Genomic DNA, 25,594 nt, shown 5'->3' on the forward strand with positions numbered 1-25,594 from the left:
CTAGAAAAACTTTATTAATAGGCATTTTTCTCTCTCCCTGAATTATGTTACACTGCAAATATAGTTATCTTTCCCTTTGCAACATCTATCCCCTTCTATCCCTAGGAAGAGAAGGGAATCAACCAATTTGTAAGTAAAATGCACGAAAAGTTTGCATTAAAACTATAATAGCATTTTTTGCTCCAAATATCTCCCAACTAATCTCTTTTGAAGTGAATGACTCAACAATTCCCATTGAAGATTATGGTTTACAGGAGTCTAAGGGAAGTGATGGAAGGTGGGGAGAGCAAAGATAAAAAAAAAAAAATTCACAGATGTCATCAAAATATTCTTAAGGAAGTAGTTATCTATACTTGCAATTATACACTGAAAGATAAAGAATACATATTTATAACTATTCAAGTCAAATAATTAATTAAACAGGGCAGGTGAAGAGTCACGTGGCATGTGAGAGAAAGACGACTAGATACAAGTGTTACGCAAAACTGGTGATTAAAGAGGCTGAAAAGAGCTAATAAAATGTGTCAGTATACTCTTACAACTGGCACTGGAAACTACTGTAGAATTTCTCTTTTAAAATTTTAAGTAAATAATGTGGAAATAAACTACATACAAAATAGAGATACAAAATCAAATATGTATCTAATAAATAATATTTAAAAAATTAAACAAGAACATGGAGCTATGTCCAGACTAGATAAGAAAACAAACAAAAAACCACCAAGAGGTTGTTGAGAATGGGGCCCTAGGTATATCCAGGTGTGCAGGGTGTTTTAATCTGCCCAAATGCATCCACAGCTGAGATGAAGCTTCCAGGAAAGCCAAAGACCTCCCAGGATTCGAGTTAGGCTTGATGCAATCAGACTTGTCCTTAGAAACACTAAGTAGCAGAAATCAGGGGAATGACAGGTAACCACAATTTAGTGAGTCAGTAGAATGTGATTCCAGAAGAAAATGGTAGTGTTCTTACTGCAGTAAATCCCCTTCCATTTCATTTTCATGTGTTGGGTGATGTCATATTTTCTATACTGACAACCAGTATGCCCAGCACTATTTTGGAAGAATTCGTACTTTGCTGACTAGATTGAAATTCTGTCATAAATCATGTTTCTGTGTAATTTGGATTTGTTTCTGGGCTTTATACCTGTTCTATTGTCCCACTTATTTTTCCATCAAAATATCACAACTTGTTACTGTAGCTGTGTTCTCAATTTCACTTGCAACTAAATGATTCCGTATATTAAACGTTTAAAGATAAATTTTGGAGACTGGAAGAGAGCTTATACAGAAGAGTGAGTGCTGGGACATACTGTCCTTTTATATAAATCCCTCTAGTCTTTTTTGTAGTCCTAATTTAATGGTACTGAATTTCTTCAACTGTCTGAGAAGCTCTTTATTCCTCCATAAATGTACTGATAAACTGGCGAGGTAGAATATTCATGGTTAAAAGTCTTTTTAAAGCACATTCTTTTTATTTTAATATGTATTTATTCCCTTTTGTTGCCCTTGTTGTCTTATTGTTGTAGTTATTATTGTTGTTATTGTTGTTGGATAGGACAGAGAGAAATGGAGAGAGGAGGGGAAGACATAGTGGGGGAGAGAAAGACAGACACCTGCAGACCTGCTTCACTACTTGTGAAGCGACTCCCCTGCAGGTGGGGAGCCAGGGCTCAAACCGGGATCCTTATGCCAGTCCTTGTGCTTTGCACCACCTGCACTTAACCCGCTGCGCTACAGCCCGACTCCCAGTTAAAAGTCTTTTCAACACTCTGTATATTTCCATTGAACACTCCGTATATCATATAATTCCTTTTTTTACCATTAGAGGTTCAGTTGAGAGATCTGATGATAATCTTATAAAATATCTTAGTCTGTGACTCTGTGTCTCCTGCTGCTTTCAGTATATCTATATATGTCATTTAAAATTTAATGTCTTGTTTTATGCATATGTGGGTTACTTTGGGGGGATTCTTTGAACTTATTGAATCTTTAAGTCTGTCTCTTTGGTAAGTTTTGGGGAGTTCTCAGCTATTATCTCCTGAAACATGAGTTCCTCTTTCCCTCTTTTGCCTCTGGTACTACCATATGTGGTATTTTAGCTGACTTCTTAGGGATTGCTGGGAAAACATGGGGTTGGAAAGCCATAGGAGCAGACCAGTAGTAGTTTGCACTTGCAACAGCAGAAAGATGGAAGGAAGGAAGGAAGGAAGGGAGGAAGGAAGGAAGGAAGGAAGGAAGGGAGGGAGGAAGGAAGGAAGGAAGGAAAGAAGGAAAGAAGGAAGGGAGGGAGGAAGGAAGGAAAGGAAAGGAAAGGAAAGGAAAGGAAAGGAAAGGAAGAGAGAAAGAAAGAAAGAAAGAGAAATAAAGGAAGGAAGGGAGAAAGAAAGGAAAGAAAAGAAAAGAAAAGAAAGATTTTAAAAATTGCAACAACAGAAACTTGCTCTGCTGGACTATCAGGCATAGCTTTTATGGCTAAACCAGCAAATCCTCAGCAAGACCTGTGCGTGAATTTACTACCAGAGCTTGAGTTCAGACATGGTGTCTTTCACTGCTCCTTCCAGCACTGCCCTCTGTGGCCTTTGCTATCAGCTCCAAACCCAGGTTATGCTTCTTGCAGGTTTGCAGGACTTTATTTCTCTAAGTGTGATGCTCTTTTCTTTACTCCTCAAAGCAGAGTTCAGTTCCCCAGGAAGTTCGTCTCTCCCCATGACCTGCTGTTCCATGTTGAGGTCTGTTAATGTTCTCTACTCACGGGCAGTCTTCTTATATTTCTTGATGTGGAGTTGTCGTTAATCACATTCTTCTGTAGATCTGTCTTCCTCTTTGGAAGGCTGTTTGATTCAGTGATCTTGATCCCTCTGTCCCCAATCCCCCATCTCTATCTTGAATGGTCATTTTGGACTTTGGGGTATTTAATGTAACTATGGGTCTTTTTTTACAATATGACATTGTTTATTTTATTTTATTATTTTACTAAAAAAACAATGCTTTTAAAATTTATAAAATGAACTGCTTTGTATCTATCCTGTTTTGAAAATATGGATTTTTTTCTTTTTATTACAGAAAAATGCAAAATTTTTTGAATTTTGATTCCGTTCAAACATGTTTAAAGAAAGCTGTTATACTAGATTATTATGTGTCTGGATTTTTGTGGGCTAAAGGAATGGACTTTTCTATAAATCAGCTCTCAAAGTTCATGACTTTACTTGACACGATGCTTCAAAATCTTAAAAGTAAGTACATTGTTTTTCTCTTATGAAAAGGAAATTTTGATTATCATTTAAATTAATATTTTTAAGCAAAAATCTCTAATTTTATTATAATTCCTATAGTGAAAACTATGTTTTCATTGCTATAGCAACAGTGAATTTTATATCTTCATTGAGTTATAAAATTCCAAATATTACTTAAAAGCTAATGTTCTCTTAATATTTTGGCAAAATGTGGTTATTTTATTTTTAAAAAACTTACTAGTACCATATATTATAAAAACTATTCAGATTTATCAAGCTATTTTTGCATTTCTTGGGCTGTTTTCATATAATGTTTACCTAAAAGTATTATTGTATTTCTCAGAATGACTAACAAAAGATGGTGCTTCATTAAGATTAAAAAAAATTGAATTAGACACACTTAGATTTTGCAATTTTTGTTGTTGTTTTTTGCAATATGGAAACTAGTTAATGTAGGAAAATTGAGAAATTTTCCTTGGAAATTACTTTAAAGGTAATTTGAAAATAAATATAATTGCATCTCATAAGAAGGAAATCCAGGGACTTAACATTGTAATACTTGATAGAGTGCACACATTACAGTGTACAAAAACCTGGGTTCAAGTCTCCAGTCCCCTCTTTCAGGAGGGAGGTGTTTCATGAGTGCTGAATTGGCACTAGAGATGTCTCTGTTTCTCTGTCCTTCTCTATCTCCCCATTTCCCTCTCAGTATTTCTTTGTTTTCATCCAATAAATAAATAAATAAAACTTTGAAAGAAAGATCTCATTGATACACTGCCAATTTAGCATATTCAGCACTATGCTCAGTTCAGATGTTAAAAGAGATAAAATTGACAAACTTTAAGCAAAAATGACTAAAAGAGATATGACATAGTTTTTTTTTGTTTGTTTTGGTTTTTTTTTTTTTTTTTTTTACATAGAAAGGGACAATGACAGGGCCAGATGGTGGCACACCTGGTTGAGCGCAAGTATTACAATGTGCAAGGACCGGGGTTTGAGCCCCTGGTCCCCACCTGTAGGGGGAAGCTTCATGAGTGGTGAAGCAGGGCTGCAGGTGTCTCTCTCCCTCTCTATCACCCCCTTCCCTCTTGATTTCTGGCTGTCTCTATCAAATAAATAAAAAAATAAATAAATTATTTTTAAAAAAAGAAAGGGACAATGGCTAAATACCCAGCAGACATTAATAGAATATTAAGATAATGTGACTCATGCACATACATTAGAAGAAATGGATGCATCCCTAAAATCACACGCAGAAAAAAAAGCCCATATCGTTTTTAACTATTGAAGAAATTAACTTCAGAGAGTCTGGCGGCAGTGCAGCAGTTTAAGCTCACATGGCACAAAGCACAAGGACCCGGTGTAAGGAAACAGGTAGGAGCCCTAGCTCCCCACCTGCAGGAGAGTCGCTTCACAGGCGGTTAAGCAGGTCTGCAGATGTCTGTCTTTTTCTCCCCTTCTCTGTCTTTCTCTCCCCTTCTCCCTTTCTCTTCCCCTTCTCTCTCTCTCTTTCTCTCTGTCCTATCCAACAACGAACATCAACAATGGCAACAATAATAACCACAACGAGGCTACAACAAAAGGGAAAATAAATGGCCTTCAGGAGCAGTGGATTCATGGTGCAGGCACCGAGCCCAGCAATAACCCTGGAGGAAAAAAAATTACGAAACATTGGGCTGGGGAGACAGCATAATGGTTACACTAAAAGACTTTCATGCCTGCAGTCTCAGGTTCAATCCCCAGCACCACCAAAAGCCAGAACTGAGCAGTGCTCTGGTGTCTCTCTTCTCTCTCTCTCTCTCTCATTAAAATAAATAAAAAATATTTTTAAAAAATACAAAACATTTAGGACAAAGTGAATGGAACTGGATTTGCTTAGTGAACTATAATTTCCTTAGTGAAGTAAATAGGGAAGTAAAATACAATTATTACTAGCTGGTTTCACTCATATGTACAATAGAAATAAATGAACTTCATGAACTTGCATTCAAAGTGATAGCCAGGATGTGAGGGCGATCTGGCTGCGACATCTGTTACCCCATTGATCGCTGGGGTTGATTCGGCTGCTCTGGCTGGCTAGGCAGGTGTCCCCTTCCTCCCTCACGGCTCCATGTGCATCCCTCCCGAAGCTGCTGCACGCCCTATGGAACAGGATGGCCCTCCCGGAATAGAGACTGAGTAGTCTTCAGTCGAGGGTATAAGAGTAGCTGCGCTCCCCTGCTAAAACCTCCAAACAAGCTCTCAAAGTGATAGCCAGCTTATCTCTAATTAGGAAAATAAGAATAAAGGTGCATATAACACATGACCCAATTTTAAAACTCACTATACAATTATGGTAGTAAAGTTAACCTGGAATTAATGAAGGGATAAACGTTTACATCAATGGACAAAAAAGAAAATTCAGGAATAGATTCGAGCAAAAATGACCATCTGGCACTATATGAATATGTAAAAGTTGTGGAACACCAGGCATGATGCAGATGGCTAATAACCAAAATACTGTATATAAAGAACTTGGAAACTTGAAAACAGAAAAACAAACAACTCTATTAAGAAATGGGAGAGTTGAACAGACATTTCAACAAAGATACTGAAATGTTCAACAGACTTGGAAAAATGCTAAAAGCTATTTTTTTACTTAGCATTAAAAAAGTATAAATTAAGATAACAATGAGATAACACCAATAATACCTCACATGTTAAAAATAAAACAAAAAACAAGGTGTCATACATCAAAAGAGTAGAGCAAGTGCTAGCAAGTTTGTGGAGAGAAAGGAACCTTTTTATATTTTTAATGGGAAAACAAATTGGTATTATCATTATGGGAAACAATGTGAAAAATTCTCAAAATACTAAATCTAGGATGGCCATTCAGTCCGGCAATTCCTTTCTTAGGTATTTATTCCCCCCCACCCTAAAAAAAGAAAACAACCAAACAAGACTTGCCCAACAAGAGTTATGCACACCTATGTTCACTGCAGAACTATTTGTAATAGCCAATATTTGGAAGCAGCCCAAATGTTCAAAGGCAGACAAGAGGCAGGAAAGTTATGGCATAAGTGCAAAATGAGACCTCGATGTAAGAAAATCTTCACAAACTGGACATGAGTAGTTTGTATACATAACCCCTAAAACATTACACCCCCAAAAGAAAAAGTAAATAAATTTTGATCATCAAATAACAAAATATTGGGGCTGAGTGGTGGCATACCTGGTTGAGCACACATGTTACAATGAACAAGGACATGGGTTCGAGCCCTTGGTCCCCACCTGCAGAGGGAAAGCTTCATGAGTGGTAAAGCAGAGGGCTACAGGTCTCTCTCTCTCTCTCTCTCTTTCTCTTTCTCTCTCTCCCACTTTACCCCCTCACTTTCTGGCTGTCTCTATCCAATAAAGAAAGCTAATAATCTTAAAAAAAAAATCAAACAACCTTTAGTTTTTGTCAGTGTTTCCTTTTTATAGATAAAAATTTTTAAAAAGAAATGCAGAAACTAAAAAGATATGATTTAACAAATGCAAATGATTCTTACACATTAAATGATAAGGCTTAAGATAATAAGAAAAAAATTAACTAAAATTACATAGAAATTCTTTTGCCAATTATAAAACTGACATTTTTTAAAAAGGAAACATTCTCAGCTACCAAAACTATAAGAAAACAAGAATATCATGTTGATAATGGGAGAATAAATTTAAAACCTCTAGCAGAATAAATGTTAGCAGTTAACTGTCAAATTTATAAATGCATCATCCCTTTTACTTATGATTCTATTTTGGGAACTTATGATACATACATATTTGTATGCATAAACTTAACAAATGTAAAGCTACTGACTGTGATAATATTCGTAAAAGTAAAGGATTAAAACAACAGTTGGAGACATTGAGTGTGAATTATTGTTTCATTTAATGTATACACAGATGGATATATATGGGTATCTATATAGATTATATGTATGGTAAGAAAGAGAGAGGAGAGGGAGAGAGAGAGAGTGAGCAAGAAAACTTCTCCCAGTGCTGTGTTTGTGGGGGCTCAGACTTGGGTTGCATCATCTATACGGGGGAGTCTCTCTCTCTTTCTTTCTCTCTCTCTCTCATACCTGGTTTTCTTTTTTAAAGATAGCAGGGCCAGGTGGTGGTGCACCTGGTTAAGTGCATGTTATTACCATGCACAAGACCCCAGGTTCAAGCCCCTGGTGGCCACCTGCAAGGGAAAGCTTTGTGAATGGTGAAGCAGGGCCTAGAGCCCTGTCACTTTGTGTCACTTTGTCTCTCTCCCTCTCCATCTCCCCCATTCCTCTAAATTTCTGGCTGTCTCTATCCAATAAATAGAGACAATACTTTTTTTCAGATAGCATAGTATTTTATAGTATACTCATGCTTTTAAGCATCATCCACTATGAAAGCCTAGAAACAATGACATCTTAGTAGCAATGAGCTTACCTCGCACCCAGATCTTGGTTGAAATTTATTTTCTTTTAGCAAGAAGAACAGGGACAATGATAAATCTAGAGCAAAATAAGTATTCAAAATGAAAAATGATGCAGGTGTGTCAAAAGAATGCCCAAGCTGATATTAGAAGTACCCACTGTCCATGGTTGGAACAATCTGAGCAAAATAGTATAATATTAAAGTCCCAAGTATCAGATTAACATCCAATAGCCTGTGCTAATAGAAATTAATTATTGAATAAATAATTAACTGGGGTGTAATTGACAGGTTTCCCACATGGAGTTCCCCATGATTTATGGAGTAATTCTTCCCCCAAGAAATTGAATGTAGTGCCCCCTTCAGTATGGCCTGCACAGAGAAACTCCCTTCCAAAGAGGACAATGTAGGAAAGGAGGAAAACAGTAACTTTATCACAGTTAGGCCCAGCAAACATTTGATTAAATTTAGTATCATAAGTGATCGGTCACATTAAATAGTATTTCTTTGCTATAAGAATGAAACTGTAGCCATTCTTCCCAGAACCATTAACTTCTATCGTATGAAGAACCTACAATAAATATCTAAATAATACTTCTCAAAACTGTCAAAGACAATAAAAACAAGTCTGAGAAACACAACCTGAGGAAATACAAAAATATCTTGTTGTGTCTTGGCTGGAATCCTGGGACAAAAACAAACACAAAACTTTAATAAAAGCTAAACAAATCAAAACAAAGTAAAAGACATAAATAATAATAAAATATTGTGCCAATTGTAATATGGTAATGTTAACAACAGGAAAATATGCATGGAGTATGTTGGAACACTCTGATCTTAAAATTTTACTGTAAATCTAAAACTTTTGTGATTTTAAAAGATCATCAATGGAATTAACTTATTAATTAGAATACTATGCAGTCATAAGAAGGAGAGAATGAGGAAGCTTGATGCATACTGTATGAGAAAGTGAGTATTATTATTCTGTAAATTGAGTTTTAGAATTAAAATTTTGTGATTTTGTTTATAGAGGACACAAAAGAAACTTATATATGCATACATCACAAAACATATATATACTAGAAGAATAATTCAATTATCAATGTCAAGATTTCTTGAAGGAGAATGTGCAAACTGCAAATGTGGGCAATAGAGTTGGAAGTAGTCTTTTTATAACATATCTTCAAGGTGTTTTTTGTTTTGTTTTTAAGTCTTTTTTAATATTTATTTATTCCTTTTTGTTGCCTTTTATTGTTGTAGTTATTATTGTCGTCATTCTTGGATAGGACAGAGAGAAATGGAGAGAGGAGGGGAAGACAGAGAGGGGAAGAGAAAGACAGACTCCTGAAGACCTGCTTCACTGCCTGTGAAGCGACTCCCCTGCAGGTGGGGAGCCAGGGGCTGGAATTGGGATCCTTATGCTGGTCCTTGTGCTTTGCTCCAAGTGCGCTGAACCCACTGCACTACCGCCTGACTCCTCTTAAAGGTGTTTTTTAACGTTTCTTTTTTTAAAAAAATTATGGAGGTCTAGGGAGTAGCACAGTGGGTTAAACACACGTGTTTAACCCCTCTCTGTCTTCCCCTCCTCTCTCCATTTCTCTCTGTCCTATCCAACAATGACAACTCAACAACAACAATAATAATGACAACAATAAAACAACAAGGATAACAAAAAGGAATAAATAAATAAATAAACAAAATAAATAAAGTAAAAAAAGAAAAGAAGAGCGACAGGCACCTGCAGCACTGCTGGACCACTCACAAAGCGTTCCCCCTGTAGGTGTGGATGGGGTGCTGAACCTGGTTCCTTGCACATTGTAGCATGTGTGCTCAACCTGGCCATCACAGGTGTTTTTTCAACCATGTGAATAAACCACGTAAACAAAAATTAAATTTTTAAAAGGAATATATGATGCAAATCTCTGACGAGTATGCACAAACTAGAAATAGAATAAAAGAAAGAATCCTCATGAACTTCTCTTTCCAATTCTAAACGTTCCCATTTTAAACTTTTTCCATAACTAAGAGCTGACTTTAGGATATTTTTTTTTACATAAAACCTATGTTGTTATTTCAAAAATGCATTTTAAACATGAGTAGGATGCCTCCAACTACTTATAAACCACAAAAGAGTAAAAGTACATATGTAAATTTTAACCAGAATAAGCAAGTTTATTTTTTTAAACCTTTTGATACATAAATATTAAAATACCTGCCCTTGAAAACTAGCAAAGTTATAGTTATCCCCAGGAAAGAATGTGATTTAGCCAGGTTTTCCAGGGAAATAGGTAAAGAATGTTTAGACATAAACTGGGAGGTGGTGGGATCCTTGGAACAGAATGTACTTTATCTGTTTTATATTTATTTATTTTCCCTTTTGTTGTTCTTATTTTTTATTGTTATGCAGTTGTTGTTGTTATTGATGTCGTTGTTAGATAGGACAGAGAGAAATGGAGAGAGGAGGGGAAGACAGAGAGAGGGAAAGATAGACACCTGCAGACCTGCTTCACCTGCTGTGAAGTGATTCCCCTGCAGGTGGGGAGCCAAGGGCTCGAACCTGGATCTTTACTCTGGCCCTTGCGCTTTGTGCCACATGTGCTTAACGCACTGCGCTATCGCCCGACTCCCTAGAATGCACTTTATCCAATGTCTTCACAGAAAAAACACTCAAGAACACAGTCTGGGTTGTTGGTGGGATGGTGCATGTAACCTCCTAATGTGAGAACTGCCACTTATACGGATTGCATTTCTGATGTGTTTTTTGTCTCAAAGTTGCACTACATTATCTGTTATACAAGTCCTTCTGCTGATGGCCTATCTGGAAGCAAAAACTGATCTTGGAACATAGGACTTATGTAGCTGTCTTAACAGTATACATTTTGGGATAGAGTTTTTCCCCAACTAACCAAGGGAAATTTGTGGAGCATCAGATAGATTGGGCACATGACCTCTTTTCGGTCTCCTATAGTCCTTTGTCGACTACCTTATGTGTCAAATGAATATTAATCAATTCCCAGAGAATACATTTCAGCTTCATAAATTGGAATTATTTCCCCCCAAATAAGAATGACTATAAAAATAATGGGTAAAATTTAGAGTTAGCTAGTGCTTGTCACAGTTCCATTCGCTTCATAAGTGTTGAATATTTAATTTGCACATTAATGTATGAAATAGTTCTAGTATTGCCCTCCATTTTTTTTGAACGAGAAAAATAAATGAATTTCAGAGAGGCTGAATAACTTCACAAGGTCAGACAGTTCAACTCCAAGGAGAGCGCATGTTCCTGGCTATTACATCAAATGTGTCTGATTTTGGGATCAGTTTTTGAAAGCACTATGCTCATATGACATCCTATGTTTACAATTTACCAAGAGTTTCACATGCATTTATTTGATCCTTACTATAATGCTATAATTTTAAAAATTGGGATTATACTCATGTACACATAAAGAAAATGGAACCCAGATCACCTCATTAGTAAATGGCCACTATGAGATATTAATCTAAGTGTTTCAACTAATTATAAGTCTAGTATGTTCTTTTATTGCCTTAAATTTCAAGGATAAATTTTATTTGAACATCCCCTATTATTTAAGTGGCTTACAGTGTCATATTTTAATCATATCAACTAAATGATTTTTAAAAGAGCAAATATTTCAGTTAGATAAGTGAAATTGTAACTTTCCTAATTTTTAATCATTAGCTATGGAAAGACATTAGACATAAAAAAGTTTTAAGGAGTCAGTTACATTTCAATATAAGGAAATCATTGTATAAATGTATTTTTGTGTCTAATAAGTATAATTACATCTAAAATTATAATCAATTACTTGACAGTTTCCCCTGTAGCTCTAACTAACAGCATTTTATTAATAAAATGAGTCAGATCTTTTAATCCATTGAGTTTGGAATTGCTTATCCAACAGATTTTTCATTTCTAAAGTTACTCCCACTATTTTTAAAAGAAGTATCTAATTGAAAATGAAATTAAAATTATTGAACTTCACTTAAAATGACATAGTAAAGCCTGGTTATCCATCAAGAATTTGTGTATCTGACATTACATTAAAGATGATCTGTAAGGAAGCAGTGAGAAGTAGACTGTTATTCATTAATCTAGATTTTAATTGTCATATAGTTTCATTCTCCTATTTTCCATAAGTGAAGAAACTAGCCAACTTTTTATATAGTTTCTTCCAATTTTTTTTTAATTACAGTCATTTTATTTGTATTCTACACTTAACCATCCCCAAGAGAAAGAGCAGACATGTAACCTTGTCATGTCTACGTTTATGTCTTTATTTTCTCCTCTTACCTCCCTGAAATACCCTCTCCATTAGCAAGAAGTGGAAAGTTTACTCATGGTGACCTAAGGGAATTAGAGGTTTGGTTGGGATTAGGAGGGTACAGTGCAAATTGAACAACACAGTTCTTCCCAGAGCCTTCACATCTCATAAACAGCCAGTCTAGCTTCATTTTTTCCTAGAGTATTTCAACTCTGTCATCAACAGAGTCCATAGTTTGTTTGTTTGTTCCTATGTACTTATTACATGCCGGTAAATAAAGGACACTGGACAGTGCAGTTACCTGGATTTATCCTAGGTGTCTGAGGAGTGAGTGTGTATGAGCACATGTTTTGAATATTATTTTACCTGCTATAAATAAAAAATGAGCATAACCAAACAGGAAAAGGAAAGAAGAGTTAATATTTGTATTATAGATAGTATAAAAGTTAAGTCAAGGGACCAGATGGTGTTGCTCCTGGTTGAGTGTACATAATTCAATATACATGGACCCAGGTTCAATCCCCTGTCCCCACTTGCAGAGGGTAAGCTTTGTTACTGCTGCAGGTGTCTCTCTTTCTCTCTCCTTGTCTATCTCCCCTCAACTCCTCTCTCAATTTCTTTATGTTTTATCAAATGAATAAATATCTTTAATCATATTTTTTTAAGTTAAATCCAGGGGGCTGGCAGTGGTGCACAGAGTTAAGCTCACATAGTATTAGGCACAAACTCCACAAGGATCCAGGTTTGATCCCTGGCTACCCACCTACAGGGAGGATGCATCACAAGCAGCGAAACAGGTCTTCAGATGTCTGTCTGTCGCCCTCTCTCCTTCTCTATATCCCCCTCCCTCCTCTCTCAATTTCTTTCTGTCCTATCCAATGGGAGAAAAAAAAAAGGCCTCTAAGAACAGTGGATTGTAGTGCCAGCATCGACCCCCTCAATGATAACCCTGGAGACAATAAAAAAGAAGTTAAATCCAAGGCCTTTGACATTTATCTACTTTTTCAACTGGAAAAAATTCTATAGACAAGAATTTCCCTTTGTGGCTTGTTTATTTTCAGTGGCAAGAGAACAGACAAGAATTGGTGATTTCTTTTTGGTGTTGTTGGCAAAGAAATGTCAGCGTCATGCTTTCTGCGCTGTCACCTGGCTCCCATCACTACCACCAGGCATACACTTGAGAAATAACTTACGTGATTTTTTTTTAAGTTTACATTTGGGCAAAAGAAAAAACATCCTGGTGGTTTACACAAAAATCCATATTTCTGGTGTCTACTGAAAACCTCAGGCCCAAATTCCCATATGACAACAACCAACTGAAACCAAGTGCTGGTCCGTTCTATTCATTTACAATGTCAGCAGAGTTCACCTCTGTTGTCTACAGTGATTGGGTCTATGCCATAAGCCTTCTTCACCAATTAATTGAACTAACTTTCATGTCATTGTCATAAAATCAGTCATTCAAAGATTATTAAAGATGTTCTTTTCATGTAGAAGTATAACACAAAGCCCATTGAGGGGTAGGCAGACAGTGGCACACCCAGTTAAGCAGACATAGTACTAAGCTAAGGACCAGCAATGATCCGGTTTGACCAGCAATGATTGACCAACGATCATTGCTCTCCTCACCCACAGGGGATTGTTTCACAAGCAGAGAAGCAGGTCTGCAGGTATCTATCTTTTTCTCCCCTTCTCTATCTCATCCTCCTCTCTTAATTTTTTTTCTGCCCTATCCAATAAAATGGAAAAAAATGGCCTCCGGGAGCCTTACATTCAATCATATTGCTGGCACCAAGCCCCAGGAACAACCCTGGTGATAACATAACATAAAATAAAACAAAATAAAGTAAAACACCCATTAAAATGAAAAGAGAAATTTTGAAATATAAATATGATGAATAGAATATGGATCAAGAACTTAAAAGCCACAAAGTGCAAGGACAGGCGTAAGGATCCTGGTTTGAGTCCCTGGCTCCTCACTGTAGGGAGTTGCTTCACAGGTGATGAAGCAGGTCTGCAGGTGTCTGTCTTTTTCTCCCCCTCTCTGTCTCCCCCTACTCTCTTCATTTCTCTCTGTCCTATCCAAGGACCATGACATCAGTAACAACAACGATAATGTCAACAAGGATAAACACCCAGGGCAACAAAAGGGAATAAATAATAAGAAATTAAAAGTCTAATTAGCACTAGAAAGTACCATTATTAATGATACATTGTTATGACATAGTTGACCCAAGTGTATTTTTTTAATCAATACGATAGTTCCTAGTCAAAGCATTAGGTTTGTAAGAACAGTTTCACAAAGATAGGATCCAATTCTCTCTCAGTCTTCTCATAGGTATCATGAAAGAGCGAGCTTCTTCCTCATCCTCCTATGCTCATGATGGCTACTTCTTATTTGCCTTTTTATTTTGTACTTTGCAAATCATACAAGTGCATTTCCTTCCATTGTATTTCAAATGAATAACACAAAGGTCAGTGTGTGAGTCAACTATTTTTTTTTACATTTTATTATATTTTAGATGGATTATGAATTTTTCATCTTAAAATGAAAACAGCTCTAACATAAACAACTAAGTATTAATAGTTTAACTGTTGTTTGTTTATCCACCAGGGACTTTTGCCAGGACTTTGTGCCTGTGGGTTTTCCTACTTCCAGCATAATCTTTTTCCTTCCCTCCCCTCCCCTCCCCTCCCCTCCACTTCCCTTCCCTCCCCTTTCCCATCCCTTCCCATCTCTTCCCATCCCTTCCCATCCCATCCCTTCCCTTCCCCCTCCCCCTCCCCCTCCCCCTCCCCCTTCCCCCTTCCCCCTTCCCTTCCCTTCCCTTCCCCTTCCCCTTCCCTTTCCCCTTCCCCTTCCCTTCCCTTCCCCCTCCCCCTCCCCTCCCCTCCACTTCCCTTCCCTCCCCTTTCCCATCCCTTCCCATCTCTTCCCATCCCTTCCCATCCCATCCCTTCCCTCCCCTCCCCTCCCCTCCCCTCCACTTCCCTTCCCTCCCCTTTCCCATCCCTTCCCATCTCTTCCCATCCCTTCCCATCCCATCCCATCCCTTCCCTCCCCTCCCCTCCCCTCCCCTCCCCTCCACTTCCCTTCCCTCCCCTTTCCCATCCCTTCCCATCTCTTCCCATCCCTTCCCATCCCTTCCCTCCCCTCCCCTCCCCTCCCCTCCCCTCCACTTCCCTTCCCTCCCCTTTCCCATCCCTTCCCATCTCTTCCCATCCCTTCCCATCCCTTCCCTTCCCCTTCCCCTTCCCCTTCCCCTTCCCCTTCCCCTTCCCCTTCCCTTCCCTTCCCTCCCCATCCCTCCTCTTCCCTCCCCCTCTTCCCCTTCCCTCTTTTCTCCTTTTCCTTTCTTTTCTTTTTTAAATTATTTGATGCAGAAACCAGGGGGAAGAGAGTGAGATGAGAGACACTATAGCCTCTCTCCACTGCTCATGAAACTTCCCCTTTCCAAAGTGAGCCCATTTGGTGGCCAAGTCATTCTGCACAGTGAAGTGTGCTCTCTTCCTGGTGAGCTGTCTACCAACCCCTGCAACACAGTAATTTACCGTTTCTGTGTGTGTGTCAGCTGCTATTCTCTTACCTCAAATGTGATCATTATCTAATCATAAAGAAACAAAGGAAGTTGTATCATCTCTCCTTACAGACACTGCAAAAGTAAGTTTCGCACTATAATAACCTCTTAGATTCTCAAAATAGCCAAGAAAATAATGTTTGACACAATTTTGGGTTGTTTTTCAGTGCTTCATATGTCCTTAGAAAGCAGCATAAAATGGCTCGGAGAAACCATGGCTGAAATGGGACCGTCCCATTCAAGAAAAAGTGAGGAACTGCATATCTTTAATGTCAAACAAGCCAATGCCATTATTGACTATTTAAAGATAAGGTATGATATTTTTTATCAATATCCTATATGTTTTTGGCAATACTTTAATACTTGCTGTATTTTTTCTCTGTACACAGCAAAAATAACCATAGTAGGAATAGTAAATGATGAATGCTGCCTTTCTATATATTCTTATTTTATATCTTCTAGAAAATTTCAACAGAAACGCATTCAATTTTTAATTCTTGGGTGTTCAAAGGATTTGTGTAGTAATTAACCTAGCCAGTGATTAGATAATAATCAAATCTTACCTTCAATAAATTCATGTCAGGATTTTGAACATTTGGGCATTCTTTTACAAAAATGGTTGGGGCTGGGAAGACAGAATGATGGTTTCATACAAAAGACTTCCATACTTGAGTCACTGAGGCTTTGGCTTCAGTCTCCATCACCCACATAAGCAAGAGAGAGGTGCTCCAGTCTCCCCCCCCCACAGCCCCTCTTACTGTATTTCTCATTAAAATAAAATATAAAAATGTATTTTAAAATAATTTATCCTAGAATTATAATAAATTCTGGAAGAACTTTTTTTTCTTTGAATCACTAGTTCACCATTTTTAGTAAAATAATTCTTTCACATTCGTCAAACTGGATTGCAATAAATATATTTTGGAAAGTTAGCTCTGACATAAAAATGTTACATTTTAAAGAGCAACATTAATTCCCATTAAAACATTTATTTTAAGTGCCTTGAATTAGTAATTGAAGAGATTTATGTACATTTTTCCTCAAATTTATTATGTGCTCTGAAATATTTTGTAGTATTAACCAATTAAACTTATTATGTCTTTCTGCTTAGAAAATGATGGTGGAATAGAGGGAAAGTATTTTTATTACAGTGATTCTTCATTGGAGAACTAAGGAATCTGTCTTTTTATGTAATCTGTCACAAAGTCTGCATTAAAGTCATTCATCTCTCCCAAGGAACATTTTCAGAGTTTGCAAATATTTAAACAAGAGTTGGTTAAGTAATATTTCTTTAACTTAACTGAAAGCTTCTACAGAATATCTTTGTCCTTTACTTAAATTGCAGAGTTCTCTAACATTCAATTTGAGATGCTTGAATATAGGGTGCTGTATGGGGTGGATATGCTAAAGCTTTGCTTGTCAAGCATCCTGGTTTTAGTCTGAAAGCCTTTTAAATATTAACACTTTTAAGATGATAATGGTTACATACTGGTTTCTGGCATGAATTAATAATGGCATGTGATATATACATATTTTTTATATTTTTATTTATTACTGGATAGGGATAGAGAGAAATTAGAGGAGAGAGGGAGATAAGAGAGGGAGAGAGACAGACAGACACCTACAGCCCTGCTTCATCATTCATGAAGCTTTCCCCCTGCATGTGGGAATTAGGGGCTTGAACCTGGGTCCTTGCGCACTGTAATGTGTGCGCTTAACCAGGTGCGCCACGACCTGGTCTCCCACGTGTGATGTATTTTTGTATAACAGCATTTGATGTAATGTGATTTCTTAATATAAAAGGACTTCTTATGACAAGGGAGATATCACAGCAGTATTGCACCAGGCTTGCATGCCTGAAATGCAGGAGTCCTCAGGTTCAATCCCAGACAACACCATATGCCAGAGCTGAACAGTTCTCCAGACTCATGTATGCACTCTTGAAAAAAATATTTTAAAATATATATTCCCTTAGGTGTGTCTCTGACTGAAAGCTACAATGATCTTTATAGCAATTATAGTCAAATCTCCTTGTAGATAGATAGGGGAAGGCAAGAGAGTGGGAATTCAGAATAGAAGAAAGTATCTTTGTGTTCATCAAGGTTTAGGAATCACTCAGCAAGGGGAATTAACTGTAAATTCTCTTGCTCATTTTTTTTCTTAAGTTTTTTATTGGGAAGTTATTGTTTATAGTAAAGTTGTCGGCACATGGATACAGCCTCTCACTTCACCAAGCTGGGCATCTGCAAAACACTCACAAATTGAAAAGCTTCTGCACAGCAAAACTACCACCGAGATAGATCCCTTAGAGAATGGGGGAAGATCTTTCTATGCTATACATCAGACAGAAGTTGAATCATTTGACATAGTCTCATTGGTTAATTTTGTTTTTCTTGTGAATGGATTTGAGTCGTTGGAGACATCTATAAGTCACAGATCAAAAAGAGTTTTGTCAGTGTTTTCCAAACACTTGATTCATTTGTTTGCTTTTGTTCACAGTGAGGTGAAGTGACTCGGTTTCATTCTTCTATATGCTTCAAACCATTTTCCTCAGCACCATTTGTTGTGGAGACTCCTTTCTCCATTTAATATTTTGGGCCCTCTTGTAAAAAATTAGATGTCCAAGGGTGCGAGGGCTGATTTCTGGACTCTCAATTCTATTCCTTGGGTTACTGTGTCTATTTTTGTTCCAACACCAGATAGTTTTGATGACAATAGCTTGATATTATAATTTGAGATCTGGAAGTGTGATGCCTCCAGTCTTGTTACATTTTTCTTCTCAAAGTTGCTTTGGTGATTCTAGGTATTTTCCGATTCCAAATAAACTTCTGAAGCTTTTTTTCTGTTCTTTGAAAGAAATTTGGTGGAATATTGAAGGGGATTGCATTGAATCTCTATATGGCTCTGAGTAGAATATTTATTTTGATGATGTTAATTCCTTCAATCCATGAACATAAGATTCCTTTCCATTTTTTTGTACCTTTTTCTATTTTCTTTAATAGTGAGTCATAATTTTCAGTATACAAATCTTTCATTTCTTTTGTTAAGTTTACTCCTAGAAATTTGACTTGTATAGTAAATAGTATTAATTATATATATATATATATATATATTTTTTTTTTTTTTTTTTTTAACAGAGCACTGCTCAGCTCTGGCTTATGGTGGTTCAGGGGATTGAGCCTGGGACTTTGGAGCCTCAGGCATGAGAGTCCTTTGCATAACCATTATGCTATCTACCCTTTGCCCTTAATTTCTGATTTTTTTATTCCTTTGGACATACTGTTTGCACTGCATTGTGTGTGCCAACTAGATGTGCCACCACTCAGCTCCAAATCTTCAAATTTTAATTTCAAAGAAATTATACATTTTGAGGGCTTGCAAACTCCACCCAGTGACGCTCACGCATCGCTACGTGCCAAGACCCAGGTTCAAGCCCCTGGCCAACCACATATGAGCACCTGACTGAGGGGGCTGAGTGGTGGAGTGTTGCTGTGCTGTGTTTATTTCTCTCTCTGATTCTCACCCTTGATCTAAAGGGAAGAATGGAGAATGACCACCATGAGAAATGTTAGGGGCACTGAGCCCCAACAATAATCCTGATGGCAGAAAAAGAAAGTGAAATTAAGACAAAGAGAGAAAGAAAAAAAATAAAAAGAAGCTCTACATGTATAGTGTCCCTATCAGAGGAAATTAAAATATCAGCTAGTAAGATATCTGAAGATTGCCTTGGTGGGCTAGCTTCGAGGGCGGGAGACAGACGACCAGAGACTCATGGCTGAGTGGTACGCATTTCAGTCTTTATTCATGCGGAACACAGCACAATCTAAGCCAAACTAAGCTATCTCTAATCACAATCCTGTCCTTATATATACTCACCAAGTAGGGTGGGAACAGGATGTGACATAGAGAGGGTGGAGTGAAAAGTGACTGGTGCAAATCAGGGTGTACTAGGAGAGGGGGCGGAGCAAAAAGATATCTGTTGGTATGCATGAGACCCTTTCTGTTTCATTTGGTTTAAATCCCCACTGCTTAACACTATTCTATTTACATAACCACTTCATTCTATTTACATAACCGCTGTTAACAAGTTCCACCCTCCCTCCAGGACATTTGTGGTTCAGTGATAGGATTCTCGCCTGCTCCATCCCCTCCTTGTCACACCCTGATCCCTTCTTTGTCACACCCTGATTTTCACCAGTCACTTTTCTCTCCACCCTCTCTATGTCACATCCTGTTTCCACCCTACTTGGGAAGTATATATAAAGACAGCATTGTGAGTTTTAGAGTACTTTACCTTGAGTTTAGCTTAGCTCGTCTTAGATTGTGCTGCGTGAATAAAGAGATACTGCCTACAGCTCAACCATGAGTCCCTGGTCTTCTGTTACCTGCCCGTGAATCTAGCCCGGTGAAAACAACTTAACCCATCGAAAACGACATATGGCGCCACAACGTGGGACCAGACCTGCGCAACTCCCAGATAAGTGAAGACTTTGCCTACCTATGCACTATGGTCTTCTCTTCTACTTATGAAGAGGTTTGCCAAAGCCTCTACTGTTTAATTATGAGACAGTTTCTCTGTCTCTGGAACATTTTACTCTGGGCCACACTTCGGTTCCCTCACCGGGAACTTTGGTTTCTTATGACCAGGATCATAGAGCTTGGGAGATATACGGAGATTTCTCCTTGGACTTTCTGGATTCCCTCTCCCATGTTTTCTGAGGAAAAGGACTACATTTTGCTCCGGGCCACAATTTGGTTCTTTATGACCGTAATCATAGACCTTGGGATATACATGGGGATTTCCACTGGGACTTTCTGGACTTCTTCTCGAATGTTCCCCATGGAGAAGGACTACTCTAATTTGAAGAGCATTCTCCAGTACCCTGGCAGTTCCCAAGTGTGGAGACACGTGGTTAGTTCTACTCTCCTGATTGGATTCTTTCTTCGATGGGAAGACACTTTGAAAAATGGGTGCCTGAAGCAATCCAGCAGGAACAGTCCGAAGCACCCTAAATGGAATTTCGAGGAGCTTTTTGAACTAGGTCGCCCTCCGGGAATTCTTAATCCTACATGGTGAGATCTTGATAATCTGGTTCAAGTTGCGTTTCATAAGAGAATGATTTGAATGACTGAATTTTTGTTTGACATTGACTTAAAAAAAAATGCTGGACACAGCCATGATTTCTAGAGACATCCAGAAACAATTCAAAAAATTGATTTTTTTCCTCCTTTGATTTCTCTTTTACGTCTTGACATGAATCTGAAATGTTTAATCCTGGAAACCGTATGAGTTATGGGTGGGGCAGATAGTGCAATGATTATGTTAATAATTCTCATGCCTGAGAATTTTAACCGTGGTTCTTCTGTTTACCTTTCCACATTTTATTGAGTTTAAACTGTTTAAACAACCTTAAAATCATACTAGAAAGGACTTCCAATTATAATGGAGTTATCAATTATAGTAAACTTCTAATCTGCTACAACTTTTGTTTGACAAGTAAGTGAATTTCAGCTGTCAAGTCTTCACATGAAAAAGCATCTACTCAACTGAAAATTTCTGGAAATGCATTTGGACCCCTGTTCTCTGACATCGCCCACAAGATGGAATAACTACAACACACCCCCGGAAACCAATGATGAGACCTGGCACGACCTGAAGAAACAGATTCACAGACTCCAAAGATCACTCTCTACAGAAAAGCAGAATTCTGGTGGCTGACATTCCCCATCGAGACAGACGTGCAGCGTTTCATCTTCCGGCATTTTCTTCTGTGGTCAGCTACTTTGGACTGACACCTCCATCAGACTTACTGGTACACGCTGCTGTGTTTCTCAAAGACTAACTTCAGCCAATTGCCTTGAGACTTTATAGACCATGTCCCCTCGCCTGCAGGCTCTGTCCCAGAGGCAGAAAACTCCCCTTCCTTATTAGGTTATGCCCACAGAGGCATGAAGCGCCCCAAGAGGCAAGAGATGCCCACAGAGGCAGGAAACACCCTTTGAGGCAAGAGATGCCCCCAGAGGCATGAAGCATTCCCAGAGGCAAGAAATGCCCTTTCGCCTGCTAGGCCTTGCCCTTTGAGGCAAGAAAAGCTCCCCTTGGCATCACGCTGGTTATTGCTGTTCGCCTATTGTGTTTTCCATGTCTTATGCCAGTTCTTTTGAAAACGCCTGTATGATATACGTTTCTGTTCACCCCACAATGGCCATTAGTTAAAAAGAAAGGGGGAATTGTTGGTATGCATGAGACCCTTTCTGTTTCATTTGGTTTAAATCCCCACTGCTTAACACTATTCTATTTACATAACCACTTCATTCTATTTACATAACCGCTGTTAACAAGTTCCACCCTCCCTCCAGGACATTTGTGGTTCAGTGATAGGATTCTCGCCTGCTCCATCCCCTCCTTGTCACACCCTGATCCCTTCTTTGTCACACCCTGATTTTCACCAGTCACTTTTCTCTCCACCCTCTCTATGTCACATCCTGTTTCCACCCTACTTGGGAAGTATATATAAAGACAGCATTGTGAGTTTTAGAGTACTTTACCTTGAGTTTAGCTTAGCTCGTCTTAGATTGTGCTGCGTGAATAAAGAGATACTGCCTACAGCTCAACCATGAGTCCCTGGTCTTCTGTTACCCGCCTGTGAAGCCAGCCCGGCGAAAACAACAGATATCATGAACCAGTGGGGATTAAACCAATGCCCTGCAGGCAGGGTGGTGCTTAGTTAACAGTGGTTATGTAAATAGAATACAGTGTTAAACTGGGGGGATTAAAACAATGAAACAGAAGGGATTTTTAGAAGCAGAATTAGAAGCATACCAACAGAAGATCATGCTGCAAGTGCATTAAAAATATTTTTCTGCACCAGTTGAGAACGCATCACTGGCCTTCAAACATGTTTATGACAATTAAATGACATACATAATGCTTTTCATCTAATAACAACAAAGAAGCTTACAAGTGTGAAACTAACTAGATTATCAAAATTGTAAGTGTCGTTCAATTTAACTAGTATCAAGCCTACTTGACAAGTGAAATCCCTAGTCAGGTTAGAGTACTTTTAAGCACTTGTGACTAAACTAACATTAAAATTTAAATTTCATTTGACACTCTAGATGGGGCAACCCATTAGTTCAATATATATATATATATATAGTGTGTGTGTACAAGTATGAATGCTGCTTAATCTTTTAGTACAAGACCATATATTCTAAGCACATTTCTATCCTTATGCATTATGCCTATGAGATTTGGTTAGGGTAGTAAGTCAGTAAGTGAAAAGCAACCTTGATTATCTCTACTTAAAAAATAAATGTGTTGGGAGTCTGGCTGTAGTGCAGCGGGTTAAGCGCAGGTGGTACAAAGCACAAGGACTGGCTTAAGGATCCTGGTTCAAGCCCTGGCTCCCCATCTGCAGGGGATGCAAAGCACAAGGACTGGCTTGAGGATCCTGGTTCGAGCCCTGGTTCCCCACCTGCAGGGGAGTAGCTTCACAAGTAGTGAAGCAAGGCTGCAAGTACCTATCTTTCTCTCCCCCTCTCTGTCTTCCCCTCCTCTCTCCATTTCTCTTTGTCCTATCCAACAACGATGACAACAATCATAACTACAACAATAAAACAACAAGAGCAACAAAAGGGAATAAATAAATTAAATAAAAATTATTTTTAAACTGTGTTACATTTCCTAGGGTGGAGCTAGATTCAATGATTCAATGTCATCCTAAGTATTCTTTCTCTAGTTTAGGACTGAAATGAGATGTTTGACAAATAGTCTCAAAGCTTTAGTTAGCTAGAAGTCTAAAGAAAGAGGGGAACATAGCTGAAATGTCAGTGTGTTCCATGTAAGACTACCTAATAGCTCCTTGGTAAGAATAGAAACACCAGCAGCATGGAAACCAGAGAGGAACAAGGTTAACTTGTGCTGCTGAGTGTCTAGCTAAATGCCTTCTTCCTCTACCTCCCTCTCACCCTAGTACTGAACCTGTCCCAGTCTTGTAGGTTTTAAAACTGCATGTTTCTTTTTCACTATAAGTAATAAATTTTCCTTCTAACATGGGACTATCCAAGTCATGTATACAATGAGTAGGATAAAGCCGAAACGTAATAAAACTGAAGGACGGAAAATTTATAAATTAACTTCTTTGTGCAATGGAAATGGATAAAGGAAAATTTCATACTAGCTCATTGAGATAAAGTTATGCTATTTCCAAAATACTCTCTAGTTTTTAATTCTTGTCAGTGTAATATTTTTCATCACAAAGCTTTTCCCTTGCTTGCCAGTATAAAGGAGGAGTACTTTTAATTTATTTTGCCTCATTGAATCACCAAACTTCCCTAATCTTGATGTAACTTCTAGCCAAAGAAATATAGCTAGAATATCCAGCCACTCAAAAACAATGTAAAAACCTAAATTAAGTTCCTGAATGTTGATGGGTACTTTAAATGTGTAAGACTTTTTAAAAAAAATACCATGATTGAATGTGCATATCCTTTACTTTTTAATGGATTGTGTTTGTAGTAAGATCAAATGCTAATATCACTCAGGAGAGACCCAGCTGCTTGAAGATTTCTCCATTGATTTCAAGTGAATTGAAACTTTGATCTATTACAGTTTTCAGGAGAAACCATTATTATACATGCTCTGTAGCTACATTTTGCAAATGTTAATTTCTCAGTTATATTAAAATCAATTTTCTTAAGTAGCAAAAGGCACCAGAGTGAAAGAGAAACCACTAAGACAATTTTTTGTCCTTGAGTATTTTGCTGTATTATGAGTCTATTAATTTTCCAACCAGCAGGAAGAGAATTAGAAAAATTCAAATATTATCACAAACAGGATATTAGGAGTCAGCCTTCAGCAAATTTTAAAGCCTCAATAATACATTGCTAAGATCTTTAAATTACTAGAAATCATTATTTTAAGAAGCTCAACTCTTGATTCTCTTAATTATTAAACAGGATATTCTTTTCTTTGAAAAAAGTATTAGTAATTTAATAAAAGTTTATAAGATCACAGGGGAATAGTTCCACACTGTACTCACCATATCAAAGTTTTATTCCCCATGCAAGGCCTCAACCCAACCATAGCTACCATAGTTCTCACACAGTCTTAGAAACAGATTGGCTCCTTTTTTTTTACCCCCAGAGTCCAGGTGTTTCAATTCTCTACATTTCACAGGAGTGAAAGCCTCTCTAGTAGTTACCTTTCATCTCCCTACTTACTTTGCTGCACATAATAGCCAAAAGTTCCATTCCTTTCTGTCCTAAAAGACAAAACATAATATTTTTTACTAACACAGTATTTCATAGGGTATATTGCCCTTAATTTCTTTATATCTGCTAATGGCATTTATGTCATTTCTATTCCTTGACTATTTTGAATGATATCACTATGAGCATAGTGGTACATATATCGCCTTGAGTTAGTCTTTGCATATCCTTTGGATATATGCTTAGGAGCAGTATTGCTGGATTATATAGTATTTCCGTTTGTATTTGTTTGAGGGCTCTCCATACTGTTTTCCAGAATGGTGGAACCAGTTTGCATTCCTGCCTACAGTACAAACAGTATTTTTCCTCACATCCTCATCAACGCTTTTCATCTCTGGATTTGCCGATGTGAGTCCCTCTCACAGTTGTGAGGCGGTATCACATCATGGCTCTAATTTTGATTTTCCTAAAGAACCACGAAGTAGAGCATCTCTTCATATGTTTGGGGGCCATGTGTGTCTATCTGCTCTTTAGAAAACTGTCTTGAGCTGGGAGGGGACAGCCTACTGGCGATGCAAATGTCTTTCATGCCCGCGCTCTGAGCGCCCAGCTTCAGTCGCCAGCATTACCACAAGCCAGAGTTGAGCAGTGCTGACATCTCTTTCTCTCTGGATTTTTCTTTGTATCTCACATTCACTATAAGTAAATAAATAATAAATAAATTTTAAATAAGAAAACGATTCCATTCTTTTAAAAAATATATTTATTTATTCCCTTCTGTTGCCCTTGTTGTTTCAGTATTATAGTCATTATTGATGGCGTTGTTGTTGGATAGGACAGAGAGAAATGGAGAGAG

At 37.9% G+C, this 25,594-nt stretch overlaps 1 protein-coding gene across 1 annotated transcript in view; it reads left to right on the forward strand.

The window, feature by feature from the left end:
• Positions 1–25,594, forward strand: part of CABCOCO1 (ciliary associated calcium binding coiled-coil 1) — a 144,702-nt gene that overhangs the window by 14,875 nt on the left and 104,233 nt on the right. Inside the window, exons 3-4 of the mRNA XM_007517394.2 lie at positions 3,064–3,233; positions 15,693–15,837. Coding sequence (XP_007517456.1) covers positions 3,064–3,233; positions 15,693–15,837 — 315 coding nt within the window. The remainder of the gene's footprint in view (positions 1–3,063; positions 3,234–15,692; positions 15,838–25,594) is intronic.

Source organism: Erinaceus europaeus, chromosome 1, assembly GCF_950295315.1.
Source record: "Erinaceus europaeus chromosome 1, mEriEur2.1, whole genome shotgun sequence".
NCBI classification, from domain to species: domain Eukaryota; kingdom Metazoa; phylum Chordata; class Mammalia; order Eulipotyphla; family Erinaceidae; genus Erinaceus; species Erinaceus europaeus.